At 35.3% G+C, this 15,978-nt stretch overlaps 1 protein-coding gene across 5 annotated transcripts in view; it reads left to right on the plus strand.

Annotated features, from left to right (window-relative positions):
* Positions 1 to 15,978, plus strand: part of CNKSR2 (connector enhancer of kinase suppressor of Ras 2) — a 263,361-nt gene that overhangs the window by 48,967 nt on the left and 198,416 nt on the right. For all 5 annotated transcript variants that reach the window (XM_057538225.1, XM_057538222.1, XM_057538223.1 and 2 more), the window contains exons 2-3: positions 4,439 to 4,602; positions 12,832 to 13,034. In XM_057538225.1, coding sequence (XP_057394208.1) covers positions 4,439 to 4,602; positions 12,832 to 13,034 — 367 coding nt within the window. The remainder of the gene's footprint in view (positions 1 to 4,438; positions 4,603 to 12,831; positions 13,035 to 15,978) is intronic.

A 15,978-nucleotide genomic window follows, 5' to 3' on the forward strand; every position in this document is an offset into this window, starting at 1 on the left:
TATATTGTACATTTTAAATAGAGGAGCCAAGATACTTCCTATATTATGGGCTAATATACCTTGATAATTAAATTAAGCAGCCATTAATGTGATACAGGATAAGTCTCTCTTCCTTATTTCTACCCGGCCAGTTAGTATGTGACTTGGTCTGTAACTTTAATAATGATGCTGTCTTTGATGCTCTAGGAAACCCTTTATCATTCCTTTACATAGAGGAATTGTAAGAAAAGTCAACTCAAAATAATAACAGTCTATCTATCTCATATTATTCTGCAGTGTATCAAGACATAAGTGCTTCAAAATGCCATGTACCAAACGTTCTTTTGCCCCTCTAATTTTAGAATTAGCTCTTATTTAAAATGTTCCTTTTTTTCTGAAACTAACAACATTGTAAATCAACTATACTGCAATAAAATTTTTTAAAAAAAGAAAAAAAGTTCCCTTTTTGCTCTGACCAGGTTATATAGCATAAAATTAAATGTCTATTAATTTATTCAGTTTACACATTGAGCATTAGTCTGTGTCAGTCACTGTGCTATAAGCCCTGGGTTCTCCAAATTCAGAAGACACAGTGCCCAACTTCAAGGAATTTCCAGTCTATTTATTGGGCACACAGACATGGGAACAAAGAATTATAATGTGGGCATTGTTGTGATGGAGGTCTGTGGAGTGGTAGATTGGAAAGTGTGGAGGGTGTCTGAAATGAGTCTGTATAGGAAGGCAAGGTCCAGGTCAGGGAGGGCCTTGAACACTATATAAAGTAGTTCAGATTTTGTTCTGTCATAAATATGAGGAAACATTGGACATTTTTTTAACATCTTTATTGGAGTATAATTGCTTTACAATGGTTAGTTTCTGCTTTATAACAAAGTGTATCAGCTATACATATACATATATCCCCATGTCTCCTCCCTCTTGCATCTCCCTCCCACCCTATCCCACCCCGCTAGGTGGTCACAAAGCACCGAGCTGATCTCCCTGTGCTATGCGGCTGCTTCCCACTAGCTATCTATTTTACATTTGGTAGTGTACATATGTCCATGCCACTCTCTCACTTCGTCCCAGCTTACCCTTCCCCCTCCCTGTGTCCTCAAGTCCATTCTCTACATCTGAGTCTTTATTCCTGTCCTGCCCCTAGGTTTTTCAGAACCATTTTATTTTTAGATTCCATATATATGTGTTAGCATACTGTATTTGTTTTTCTCTTTCTGACTTACTTCACTCTGTATGACAGACTCTAGGTCCATCTACCTCACTACAAATAACTCAATTTCGTTTCTTTTTATGGCTGAGTAATATTCCATTGTATATATGTGCCACATCTTCTTTATCCATTCATCTGTCGATGGACACTTAGGTTGCTTCCATGTCCTGGCTATTCTAAATAGAACTGCAATGAACATTTTGGTACATGACTCTTTTTGAATTATGGTTTTCTCAGGGTATATGCCCAGTAGTGGGATTGCTGGGTCGAATGGTAGTTCTATTTTTAGTTTTTTAAGGAACCTCCATACTGTTCTCCATAGTGGCTGTATCAATTTACATTCCCACCAACAGTGCAAGAGGGTTCCCTTTACTCCACACCCTGTCCAGCATTTATTGTTTGTAGATTTTTTGATGATGGCCATTCTGACCAGTGTGAGGTGATACCTCATTGTAGTTTTGATTTGCATTTCTCTAATGATTTAGTGATGTTGTGCATCCTTTCATGTGTTTGTTGGCAATCTGTATATCTTATTTGGAGAAATGTCTATTTAGGTCTTCTGCCCATTTTTGGATTGGGTTGTTTGTTTTTTTGATATTGAGCTACATGAGCTGCTTGTAAATTTTTTTTTAAATTTATTTATTTATTTTTGGCTGTGTTGGGTCTTCATTTCTGTGCAAGGGCTTTCTCTAGTTGTGGTAAGCGGGGGCCACTCTTCATCGCAGTGCGCGGGCCTCTCACTATCGTGGCCTCTCTTGTTGCGGAGCACAGGCTCCAGACGCGCAGGCTTAGTAGTTGTGGCTCACGGGCCTAGTTGCTCCACGGCATGTAGGATCTTCCCAGACCAGGGCTCGAACCCGTGTCCCCTGCATTAGCAGGCAGATTCTCAACCACTGCGCCACCAGGGAAGCCCAAATTTTGAAGATTAATCCTTTGTCAGTTGCTTCATTTGCAAATATTTTCTCCCATTCTGAGGGTTGTCTTTTGGTCTTGTTTATGGTTTCCTTTGCTGTGCAGAAGCTTTTAAGTTTCATTAGGTCCCGTTTGTTTATTTTTGTTTTTATTTCCATTTCTCTAGGAGGTGGATCAAAAAGGATCTTGCTGTGTGAACATTTTTGAGATAGAGAATGATATCGGAATTTTTATGTTGGGGAAGATGGAGAGGATAATGACTAGCAGCAGGAAAACTGTAAAACTGTTTTAGGCCCACTGTTTGTGGCCTGATTTAGAAAGATGGCAGTGGAGAACGAGAGGAAAGGATATATATATATAAACAATGTTTCGGAGGACCAATTGTTCAGACATGGAGATTGGTTGGATGCAGGGATATAAGGAAGATAGATAAATCTAAAATGGTTCCCATGCATTTAGTCTTTGTACTGGGATAGATGGTGGTGCCATTCATTGAGACGGTGAATGCAGCAGAGACTCCTCTGGAGGGGAAAATGAGTTGTGTTGTGGACATGTTACGATGTGTCAATTTGTAGGTCTGGCATTCATGAGAGAGATCTGAAATGAAAGTATGAGGTATTAGATCGCAGTTGAAGACATGGGCATGGATGAGATTGTTCAGTTAGAATGTAAAGAGGAGAGGTAAGGGGGCCAGGAATGGGTCCCTGGAGTGGAGAGCAACAATATTTTAGGACAGTTGGAGAAAACATCCTGAAAGGGTACAGAGAACGAATAGACAGAGAGAACCAGGAAAGAGTGATGTGCATATACCAATGGAAGGTGAAAGAAAGGTAGTATAGAGAGACTGCAGGGTAACTCAAGTTACTTCAAGAAAGTTTGAAAAGACAATAAGGACATGTGTGGCCTGGTACTAAACTATCCTATCAGGAACCAGGTGTCTTTTAGGAGTGTCTCTTTTCTTCTCTCAATGGCTACATAATTTCTGTTATAGGACTTTGCTTCCCTTTGCACAATTGTTGTAACCTCGTCTCTGCTTTCTCTACTTGCTTATAATTTCTGCTCTGTCATAATTTCAGCTGGGTCGTTGCCCATTATGGCCTTTCGTCTCCCTCCTTGACATATAATCAAGACCTTTTAGATTTTGTGATTGCCTCATTGTCTTGGTATTCCTTACTTAAAAATCTGGAGAGAAGTAATCTTGTTAGTCCTGTTCATCATTTATATCAGGTCATTTCATAGGTGATTGAAGCCACCCAATCTGTAGCCTGGCCAATCACTTATGAAGTGCCCTGAGTAATCTTGAAAAACATATCCACTGTGGATTTCCATTTTTGGATCTGGGTAAATTCCAAATGATGGTGGATTAAGGAGTGCATTATAGGTGAGAAAATAAAGGTGTAAGGGGTTTGGCTCTGAAGGGAGTAACAGACTGGTGGCGAACACAGGATCAAGGAAATCAAGGAAAGGTTTTTGTTTTGTTTTATTTTATTTTTTAAGATGGCAGAGGTTTGAACATAGGAGTCAATAAAAAAGAAATGGTTGAAATAGAGCATTTAATTTTTTAATTGTTGAAGTAGTGTTAAGGTGGCAGAAGATTCCAGAGCAGAGGAAGATTGATTAGCCTTGTATAGAAAGAAGGATACCTCTCCCTCTGAAAGAAGAAAGGAGGAGTGTGGTGCAGATAAATTTGGAAATAGGGGAACCTGCGCATTAGCACATTTTGAGAAACAGGCAACAAAGAGAACTGCTGAGAAGAGAGGTGAAGACTTCCAGTAGTTGCTGAGGAAAATTCAAATAGGAACCTAACAGCTGGGATATGAGGAAGTGATTTTTTTTTCCCCCAGTGAAGCCCATATATAGGTTGAGGAAAGGTGGATGATTGAACTAGTCCAGAGCTGAAATGGACTTAACTTGTGACTGGGTAGGAGTTAGTGCTTGTTTTATTATTATTATTATTATTATTATTATTATTTATTTATGGCTGTGTTGGGTCTTCGTTTCTGTGCAAGGGCTTTCTCTAGTTGTGGCAAGTGGGGGCCACTCTTCATCGCGGTGCACGGGCCTCTCACTATCGCGGCCTCTCTTGTTGCGGAGCACAGGCTCCAGACGCGCAGGCTCAGCAATTGTGGCTCACGGGCCCAGTTGCTCCGCGGCATGTGGGATCTTCCCAGACCAGGGCTGGAACCCGTGTCCCCTGCATTGGCAGGCAGATTCTCAACCGCTGCGCCACCAGGGAAGCCCTTGTTTTATTATTTTTAAAAATTTGTTTGGTTCAACTGTCTTTTTTTTTTCATTCTGGTCTTCCGTATTTTTCTTTTGCAGGTCTTGATGACTGTTTGCAGCAGTATATTAAGAACTTTGAGAGGGAGAAGATCAGTGGAGACCAGCTGCTGCGCATTACACATCAAGAGCTAGAGGATCTGGGGGTCAGCCGCATTGGCCATCAGGAACTGATCTTGGAAGCGGTTGACCTTCTGTGTGCACTGGTAAGGACATCATAAAACTGGTGGGAAGGGAAACTTTGCTTTTTTTTCCTTTAAAAACTTTTTCCTTAAAATTTTTTTGTCTCTTCTCCTTCAAGCAGAAAAAAAAAAATCCCCTAATTATCAGCCAACTGGTTGTGGTGATATTTTCCTCCTTCATTGAATTTGATGTACTATGCAGTACCAAATTACAAATTAAAGGGGCTTATTAACTCAATTGGTGACATTTTATTTAGCTACTTGAAAAACTAAGAGCTCACCAAGGGAGTTTTCACAGAAGCATTTGGGATGTACGATTGCATACAATCAGTTATAAAGTTCATTTCCTTCTAAAAGTTTTGCTTTAGTATCCCAAATATTAAGTAATCCTATTTTAGAAAAACCATCCTTAAAATAATTAAATTATTTTAGTGTTCTTTGTGTATACATCAATGAAAATTGAATATTGTACATTATATGTCTACTTTTGTGTGTTAAAAGAGCAGTGCCTAGTCAGACAAGAGAAATCAATGTGAAAAGAATCCTGCAAGATTCTGATAGTACATTAGATATTCTGAGAGGAACATAGACTTTTTTTTCCCATGTTAGGTAAGATGACACTAACATATGCCTGGGGCTAGAGCTACAGTGAAAAAGAACATGAGTCTTATAATAATATGGGATTGAAATTTGACTCAGTCAATTACTGACATTTGTGGGCAAGTTATTTCACCACAGCCTTAGTTCTTTTTTAAAAAGTAGAGATAATATCAACTACCTCTTGGTATTGGTGTGAAAAGCAAAGGAGATAGTGTTTGAATAGCACCTAATTCTGTGCCTGGCACACAGTAGGCATTCACTAAGTAGTCACTATTATTAAGATGATGATAATTAATAATAAATGTGTAGATAATTAAACGTAATTCAAGAATCAGTACAGTCAGCACTGTGTGTGTCAGATGTAAGATCTAGTTCCTGCCATCTTGAAAAGCCTAGTGGGGGGAGAGTGACATATAAATAATCACAATATTATAGTATAATTACTAAAATAAAAGTATGAGCTGAGTATTAGGGGCACAGAAGTTTTGACTAAGATAAATGGGTTCATATTGCAAAAGAGGTGATCTTTAACAGCCTAGTGGAGGACGAGCATGTGTCCTAAGAGGTGGAGGGACAGAGGGAAGGAATTTCCAGGTAGATAAAACAGCACATACACAGGCACACAGAATAAGGAGCATGCCTGGTGTGTATGAAAAATGATAAGCTATTTTCCCACCAAAAATAAGTGGGAAATAGTGGCCTAAAATTAGGCTTTAAAGATAGAATAGGGCCAGACTGTAAAGTACCTTAATATCCTGATAAGAGATTAGTACTTCTTCATCTGGGCACTGGAGGACTATGCAAGAATAATCAAATACTTGCTTTAAAAAGGTAACTGATGGTAGTGAAAAGGGTGGAGTGGACTGGGCATAGAGTGAAGACAGGGGAACAATTAGGAGATGTTTAAAATAATCTACTTAGGCTATGATTAGGGCTCAAACTAAGGATGTGCAACAGGAATAGAGAAGATCTGGTGACTAGGAGTGGTGAGTGAGATAAAGGAAGTTGAGGAAGATTCCATCTTGTTAGCTGCAGAGATAGAGTAGAAGATCTTCCAATAATGAAGATAGGCAATAGCAGCAAGAATAAATTTAGGTGGGAATATAAATTGAGTTTTGGATTTGTTGAATTTGAGGCATCTCTGGGTTATCCAGAAAGAAATACTCATCAGACAATTGAATTTATGAATTTAAAGCTGAGAAGTGGCTGAAGATAGAGATTTGGGAGTCTCAAGTATATAGGGATTGACTCCATAGATAGATCACCCAGGAAGGGCCTGTAGAATATAAAGAACAAAGGACACAACTTGACACTCCAGCTGGGAAGGAAGAAGGGTAGCCTGCAGAGGAGATTTATGGAGTAGTCAGAGAAGCGTGAAGACAACTATGAAAGAGTTGTCACAAAAGCAATGGGAACTGTTATTTTCATTAAGGAACACCAATAATGTCATCAAATTTCACTAAAAGCCAATAGAATAAGCAAGGGAAAAAGACCTGATTGAAAATAGTTTTTAAAGAATCTGAAACCAGATTGGTTGAATAGTACCTCCCACTTACACATTTCAGTCTTACCTTAATTGTCCTTTCCTCAGAGATATTCCCTGATCACTCCCTCACCCTGGCCTGGTCTAAAATTGCCCCCCCACTGTTCCTCTCTTTCTTAACCCTCATCTCATTTCGTAATTATATACTTATGTGTGTATTTATTAGTTTAATGTCTGTTTCTTCTGCTAGACTACAAGCTATGTGGGAAAAGTGACATTGCTTATTGAACACGTAGTGTGTAGCACAAATGCCTGGCAATAGTAGATGCTGAATAAACATTTTTTGAAAGTGGTGATGAAAGAGACTTGACATATTTTTCACATGATAATTTGGGGACCTTCTTGTTTCCTTATTCCTGAGATAAGAGAAATTAATTCAGACCAGAGCATGCACTTGCACTCTCCCTTATCTGAATCAGATTACAGAAATCATGCCTGAAATAAAAGCTAGTACTCAGGGTAAGGTAAGAGTCCACAGTGTTTTTGCATACTGGTCTCCAAATCTGAGTCAGAATGGCTATGAAGGTACAATATAAGTGGCTTGGAGATGGGTATCTGATCTAGCAGTCCCCTATTTGCCACATCTTCTGTAATAGTAAAGTTGAGTGTGTCACAGCTTGAAGTCTAGAGTGTATGTGTCATAAGCAGGGCTTCTCTTAGATGAACCACTCACATGCTGAGCTCCACTCTGCCGCTTTGAAGAAGGAAATAAGATTGGTGATTACGGTACTACCTACAGATAGTCTAGACCTGTAGGCTTTGGAGTTTGGCCTGGGATAAGCTCTGCTGACCTAGACTTACTTAAAAGGAAGGTATCAGAGATACAGACCACTGCCATGCAGTTCTGGGTTTAAGCACCATAGTGTTGCATCATTTTCTTGGGAAAAAAATAAATCAAAACATTAAATTCATTCTTTCTATGTTTATTCCCCAAGGAGGTCAAATATTAAACTTCCTTTTCACTGCTTCCTAATGGCTATACATCAACATGTTAAAAGTGCACATATCTTACAGTTTATGCACCAGATGTTTTCCAGTGAATATAAAGCAAATTTCCAAGCAGTGAATTCTGATTTACTTCTACATGCCATTATAAAATCAGGAGGTGACATCCCTCTTCAGCAAGCTGAGTTGATTGCATCAGGAGTTGTGCTGTTGGCAATGGGGAACTATGTTTTGTCTCTTCAAAACTGTAATGTCTCTACTGACTCTTCTACTTTTTCCTACATCTACTGTATTTATTTCTTCTTTTAACTTATATATTCATGCTCATACAGTGCTACCACAGGGAATACAAAGATTAAAAAGGCATAGTCTGTGCTCTTAAGATGTATACAGTCCATTTTAGAGACTATTTTTTATTTCATTACTCATGAACCATCTAATACATGCTTTAGGAAGGATATGGATGGACTGGTAAGGGGAAAGAAGACAATTATTTTTGCCAAACAGATAAACTTATTCCACATTAAAGATTAATGGATGAGTGTCTGTTATATATTTTTACTCTACCTGTCTATATAGAAAGAGTTTGAGTGAAAATTAACTGTAGATATTATACTCTGTCTTTAATACTCCATATTTTAAAACACTGATGTTAATTGTGAAAATTTCTGATCAGAAACTGAGAAAACTCTCATTGATTTTAAAGTGTTATCTAATAATTAAACTTACACCTTTAAAAAAATGTATACAGTCCAGTAAAGACAGTCATTAAAAGATAATATAGATTTTTTAAAAAATCCCAGGGGAGTGCAGAAGGAGATGATGAACACTACTGAGGGATCCAGGAAGTGTAAATGGGATTTGCACTGGGACTTGCAGGATGCGTAGATGTTTGCCAGATAAAAAAGTTGGAGAAAAGTTATCTAGGCAGAAAAAATATGTGTAAAGACAGAATTGTGAAAGAGTATGCAGTGATCAGAGAAAAATAAGAATTTTGATTTAGCTGCTGCAGAGTGGGAAGTGATGGGAAGAACGTCAGCTTACACTTTGTATCACATTATAATTCTTTGCTTGGGTTTTTTGGTCCTTGATATGCTTTCTGCCTAGTGATTAGCAAATAGAGGATATTAAATTAATGTTATCTTACTGAATGAAGTTCTCTGCCTTTCTCCAGAGAACTGTAATTTTTTTCTCTTGCCAACACAGCCTCAGACTCTGAAGTTTCTGTTCCTAAAATAAGGAAGACACAGAAAAATTACCAAATTCCTTTGTTTTTTTTGAGCAATGGAATATTTTCATCTGCCTTGTCTTGAAATTAGTCCTGATGGGGAATAAATGTTATGGCAGCTGTTGAAAATCAAAGGTTTATTTAGTAACTTGTTCATTCATGCAACATATATTTATTAAGCACCAACTATACTGTTTGTACCATATTATCCGAGAAAGAAATAAGCTTTTCATGATTTGGAGTTATATTAACTCTTTCAAGCTGTTATGCTATCATTTGGTGTGCTTCAATAGAGAGCACCTTGTATTAACTAAAATAGTAAAGCATAAATAAAATACATATAGTTTAATGTATACTCCTTAATTTATGTTTTGACAATGCACCTTTTATTGAGAAGTACAAGTGAATCATTTATGACAGGATAAGAACAGTTTTCATTTCATTCTTCATATACTTTTCATGTAATAGGTATTTTGCAGGAAAAATTTGATGCCTGCCATTGCTAGGATTTGTTTCTTTGCAACATAATTGCTTGGTTCATTCATCTTAAAATAATTCATTTCTAAAAAAAATTCATTAAAGCAATCTTTTTAGGACTCACACATATTTACAAAGCAAAGTATTATAAAACCTAAACACCTGCTGCATGATGCATTCAAATTAAGAGCTCTGAATAAAATAGCATTGACATTGTAAAATACATGGTGCCAATATTTCCAGTTAAGTGTTTAGTGAGAATTTGCCACTAGTGAGGGTATAACCAACTCGATTTTCTAAAATGTTGTTTCTTTCTTTCATGTGCTTTTGCATGCATATAACTGAGAGAAGAACAGTAGAAACTTAGCACCAGTTCCTTACGATTAGACTGCCTATGTTGAATCAGTGTGGAGTCACACCTGGTTCCTGGCATGAATGTTACTGGCCACGTAGGTAACATATAGGATAAAGAAAATCGCTAAGTACATTTCATGTCCAAGCTTTTGTTTACTTGATGTAGTCCTTTCTATACCAATAGTAATGCCTAGTTGTCCCATGCATATCCAGTAAAAAGCAAGTCTGTAGTGAATAAACCTGCATTTTTAAAAAATTGAGACAATACTTCTCATCTGCATACCTTTGGCCAAAAGCAAAGGGGCGCTTCATATACTTGTTGCTTCTTTACATGGTAGGCAGGGGAGTGTGATTTACTGGTGACTTAGTGAGTCACAACAAACCGTCCACTTTCATGAAGGAAAAAGCAAAAAGATATCTATGTTGTCAGTAATTGATTTTGAGCTACTTAGAACTGAGAACTGTGATGATGAAAATTAACTTGAGAGATCGACTAATCCATCTCTTTTGTTCAAATAGTATCACACAGACACTGTTATATACAGAGAAGCTTCTAACCTACTTTTGTACTCTTCTAGAATTTTTAAATGCTTTTGAATTATTGATTTAACTAGTTATATTTGTTAACTAGAATAAGTTTTAAGAACTTCCTTCTCCATCCTCTACTACGCATTTTTTGTCTCTTCTCGCTACTGGATTCCTCTGTGGCCTGTATTTTTTACCTGAAATTCCTCCATATAGGATATTTCTGTAGTAGGCTTCCAAGTTAGGAGACCTCAGGGTATCTTACCAGGTTTTGTCCAGAGATTTTTCTATTCTCTAATTCTTGAGTTGTATTTTTTTTTAATGTAATGCTATCTTAAATTTTGGAATCTTCAAAGTATTTTTACTTTGCCTTCAGATTTTTATTTATGAGAAGATCTGTATTCTTTTAAAATCATTTTTACCTTTTCTAATAAAATATTTGAGATGGTAATATAGGAAGAGATAATTTAAATGACTCTCTTGTCGGGGCTAATGGCTACAGAGTTCAAGTTATGTTACCAGGTTGATTGATTAGATTCCTCACTAATAAACTATTTAAATTTGAGTTTCTCTGAGAAATTTTTATAATTTGTTTGTAAACAAATATTTTCTCATTAAAATCATTAATACACAAAAATGAAAAAGGCAAACACTGTTGTACTTAAGGGAAAATGCTTTAACACAGGGAAAAACTTCTGAAAATACTTTCAAGTACTTCAGAAGTATCATTTTCAGTTTAGCTGATATAATTATAAGTTATCTAGTCATTATCTAGTCATTAGAGAATATCTCTTATAAGAGGATACATGCTGGATAAAATCTCCCAAATGTTTCACAAATAATCCATGCTCAGATGCAATAGAATTTGAATAGAATGTTGTTTTATTTGTGTAAACCAAACCTTTTAACTTGAGAGACTATTGCAATTCAAATTTAGCGGTGAATATATAATATACTGTTTTTTAAAAAACAAATCCATGGCTCCAAAACAGTGTTCTTTTAGTAAAAATGTAAATTCTCAGCAAAGAACAATCAGATTTTTATCACTATTAAATCTTTAGTGGTAACATACATAACTTGCTATTAATGTTTATGCATTCAAATCCTCCTCTACGCCCTCCTTTTTTCTCCTCTAAGTTATTTCTTTTCTTAAATAGAAAAAATAAACCTAAATTTCATATAAACTAGCTACCCAGTGATTGTTGACTTGATAATATAGCTAAATTCATTGTGCCATTTTCTTCCCTTTTTCATTTCCCCCAGTATTTTCTTCCATTTTGTTTCACTTGTTTCTACTACCCTGCTTGAACAGGAATAGATTATTGGTGCTAAGGAGTGGGGGTAGAGGTATTCCCTCACAGGTGGCCTGGGGACTTGTAGTCCCATTCTGATTTCTGTCTACTCTAAGCTCTGAGCTCTAAGCAAATCAGAAAATCTCCCTGTGTCTCACTTTACTTAACTGTAAAAGGAGGGGATAAATCAAACTTAGAATTTATTTGGGCCTCAGAGGCTACCTAACATTCTTTGGGTTTTATGATTTTCTGTAAGTTAATAATACTTTTAATTTTACACATGACAGTAACGTACATGCTGCTAAGTAGTTTGATCAAGGTCATCCTCTGATCAGGTTAACAACTCACAATTATCTGTTTTAAAATTAATTGTGACTTGTGAAATCTTTCCCTAAAGTTTATTTGAGGGGATCCGACAATATTTTCCTATTGAATATGGTAAAAAAAAAGCTTATTTGTATTTATTCATATAAATCCTTTTTGCAATAATTTATAGATAAAACATTTAGGGTGAAATAATATATATTAATAGAAATGGAAAAGTGAGACCAAGGAAAAGAAGAACAATTATACTTACCAAAAAGTCATTATGATTTCTTTAGATGTGCTTCATATTTGACTGTGAGCTAATGCAACCATGACAAAATTATAAATAAGTTTAGTTTTATAATTTGTATTATAAAAAGGAGAAAGCGTGTTGGTTTCCCTGAGGATGCAGAGGTTTTCCTGGTATACCATATAATAAAAGAAACTTCTTATGTGAGTCATTATGAAGAGGACACAGAAGAAAAGTTATATTGTATATGATTTATTTTTTGCTATTTCATTTTATTGTTGGATTGTACTTACTTTCTCATTTTGGGGAAGCAGAATTTTTCCTAGTGCCTACATTCATGGCTATGCATATGCTAATAGAATAGATACTCAAAAATAATTGTTGATAATAATGAATTTCACAAGTAAATGAACTTAGGTTTGGGCTAAAAAAGAAACTGCTTATGAGTCCTTATAATCTTTCTGTCTTGGGTGGCATAATTCCAAGATATAATGCCCTCATCTTTCCATGTTCATATTAGTACTTACACACTTTCTTGTAATTTGTTTATCTGACGTTTCCCCAAATCCTCATTTGACTATGGGTTCTGCTAGGCCAGGAATCCTATCTTATTTATGTGTAACTCTTAATACTTGTTCCACTGTCTATACATATAGTAAAGTACTCAGTAAATGTTTCAACGAATGAATAAAATACTGACTTTAAGTATATTCTCTGTCTTTTTCTAATTCAGAATTATGGCTTGGAAACAGAAAATCTAAAAACCCTTTCTCACAAGTTGAATGCATCTGCCAAAAATCTACAGAATTTTATAACAGGGAGGAGAAGGAGTGGCCATTATGATGGGAGAACCAGCCGAAAACTGCCAAATGATTTTCTGACTTCGGTTGTGGATCTGATTGGAGCAGCCAAGAGTCTGCTTGCCTGGTTGGACAGGTAAAATCTTTCACATGTTTCATAAGTTATCCTCCTCAGGCATCAGTGTGAATATAGCGTTATTTCATTTTTTTCTTGTGAAAGGATTAGATAAGTATGAGGAATATTAACAAATGCCTAATTATGATTTACCACAATATAAGCATATCATCAAAGAGATACTAACTGCTTGCAAAATTTTATATCCAAGTAGCTAATCAATAATTAGTCCCTGACAGTTTCAAAATACATTTGCTGCTCTATAAGGAAAATCATTTTTGGCTGTCATAACAAGATTTATAATACTGCCTTGTCTCCTGATTTTCTGTATTCTTTTCATTCATTGGTCATATTTAAGGAAGTGACCATCAGTATTCTATTTATTGTTTTAAATGGGTAATTAGACACTGACGCTTTCATAGCATGCATTGTATGTCTCATTAGCTTTGCTTTATTCATTCTTTATTATTATTCACATTGTACAGTCAGTTTTGGATATTATAAACACAATTTTGGTCCTTTTTTTGCTAATTTAGTTAAGTTTCATTTGTCTTAGAACACATAAAATAACAAAAGTCTTCATAATATAAAATGAAAAAAGTTAGATTAAAATTGTATATGTGATTAAACATTTTAATGGTAAAACATTACAACTATTTTAAAAAAACTAAATAAGCTCTTTCATTTTTGAAAATTGTTTTGTAGGGGACATGTACTGTGTTATGATGGTTAAATAATCAAATCTTAAAAAACATTTTGTCTCATAAATTCTGATATGTACAATTTCACTAGAATTCTTTCTTGAATAAATGTCAGTAGGATTTACATACATATACATATATATGCACATATATACTCAGTGACCCTTGAACAACATGGGTTTGAACTGCATGGGTCCGCTTATATACAGAGTTTTTTCAATAAATACGCACTATATTACTATATGAACATAATCATCCATTGGTTGAATCTGTGGATATGGAGGGCTAACTATAAAGTTACACATGACTTTTCGACTGTGTGGGGTTGGCACCCGTAACCCTCTCTTTGTTTGAAGTTCAACTGTATTATATTTTGGCTTTTTAAAAATATGAGACTTTATATTAAAAACAAAGTATTTGTATGTCTAAGGTAAAAGTTAAGGTAATTTTACTTAATTCTATATTGTCTAAATTTATATATATTACTAATAACATATAACATGACAATACTAAATCCAAATCTGAACACTAAGCTATAATTATTAGCTTTTTGATAATTAATTGGTGGGCAGCATATTTCTCTTATATTATGACATCATGAAAATTCTCATAATTGTTTAAACCACATTTATCCATTGTATGAAGTAATTGCCGTTGAAACATGTAAATTCTACAAGTTGTATAATGGTCAATAAGTAAATATATTTAAAATATGGCTTATCCTTAAGTAACGTAATATACTTGTTTCAGGAGGCTTCTCAGTAATCAGGAAACTTACAGAAAATATATTTGATTTTAGTTATATCTTCTTATAACTATCACCTGTCCTATAATTGTAAATTAGCTCACCCTTGATATTTATATTTGGTAAATTTCATTATTTTCTTTTTACACTAGTACTTGTTAAATAAATAAATAGAATGATTAGAGAATGTTTTTACTTCTTAATGGCAGGTATGGTTGTTTATAAAATCACATAATGGCTTCTAGAACACTATATAGTAGTTTCTGAGATTTTATTGTATTATATAATTTTTTATGGTGGCATTATTTTTATCATCTAATAAGATGTCCTTAGTAAATGCCAATTCATCTACAAACATACATGAGTGTACACAGACATACATAGTAATCCATGAAGTCAATCAATGCTGTTTTGTGTTTGTTTCATAGAAAGCGAAAATGTGACAAAAAGTCTGAAGGAAATAATTTAAATCATCTGTTTGGCTTCCATTACTGCAAAGGTTCTCACAATGCTTATTTTGTGTTATATCATACTGCCTATGGTGATCATTAAATCAAAGGCCATTTAACATTTTGATCATAAAAATAAAATGTATACTTAGAAGGAAAAGAAACAACTTTGTGATAACTTTAAAATCTTCTGCTGAGACTGTAAATTTAAAAAAGAAACTGAAGTTTATATTTTGAAGATTTTGCTCAGGAAAGTTCAGCTCCAGGCTGGCTTGTCTATGATTATGCTTTAACAGCTTTAGTTTTAAAAAGGAAAGAAGAAGGAGAAAAAGAATTCTTTGTCATTTTAAGGCATTTGGACTTCATGCTGAAGGCAATGGGGAGCTGTTTAGGGTCACTGTTGTGTTCAGACCTTTGAATTTTGAAGATTACTTGGGCTATAATGTTGGGAAAGATTAGGGAAAGAATAAGGCTGGAAGAAAGGAAACCAGTTAAGAGGTTGTTTCAGGAATATTTGTCCCTTGTTACCTGCCCAGGACCCCCTCAGATACCAAAACCCGAGGATTCTCAAGTCCCTTATATAAAATGACGTAGTATTTGCATGTAACCTATGCACATCCTCCTTTATATTTTAAATCATCTGTAGATTACTTATAATACCTAATACAGTGTAAATGCTATGTAAATAATTGCCTTGTACAACAAATACAAATTTTGCTTTTTTGAACTCTCTGGAATTTTTTTTCAAATATTTCGATTCGAGGTTGGTTGAACCCATGGATATGGAACCTGCCAGTATGGAGTGCCAACTGTTATCATGCTGCTGCTACTATTGGTGATTCTGATGCTACCAGCCACACTCAAAGCAAACCTAGGAGAGTTGTCTTCATTTTACAGATAGGAAAACTAGCACATACAGAGGCAGAAGTTAAGTTCAAAACCAAATAGGAAGTAAGTGGTGGTGCCAGGATCCATTCCAGGCACCTGACTACAGAGTTGATTCTCTCCATTGCTATTTACTGAGATCTTTAATTAGAGAAACAGCAGTGAAGATAGAAGACTGTTAGACA

This window comes from Balaenoptera acutorostrata, chromosome X, assembly GCF_949987535.1.
Source record: "Balaenoptera acutorostrata chromosome X, mBalAcu1.1, whole genome shotgun sequence".
Taxonomy (NCBI): Eukaryota; Metazoa; Chordata; class Mammalia; order Artiodactyla; family Balaenopteridae; genus Balaenoptera; species Balaenoptera acutorostrata.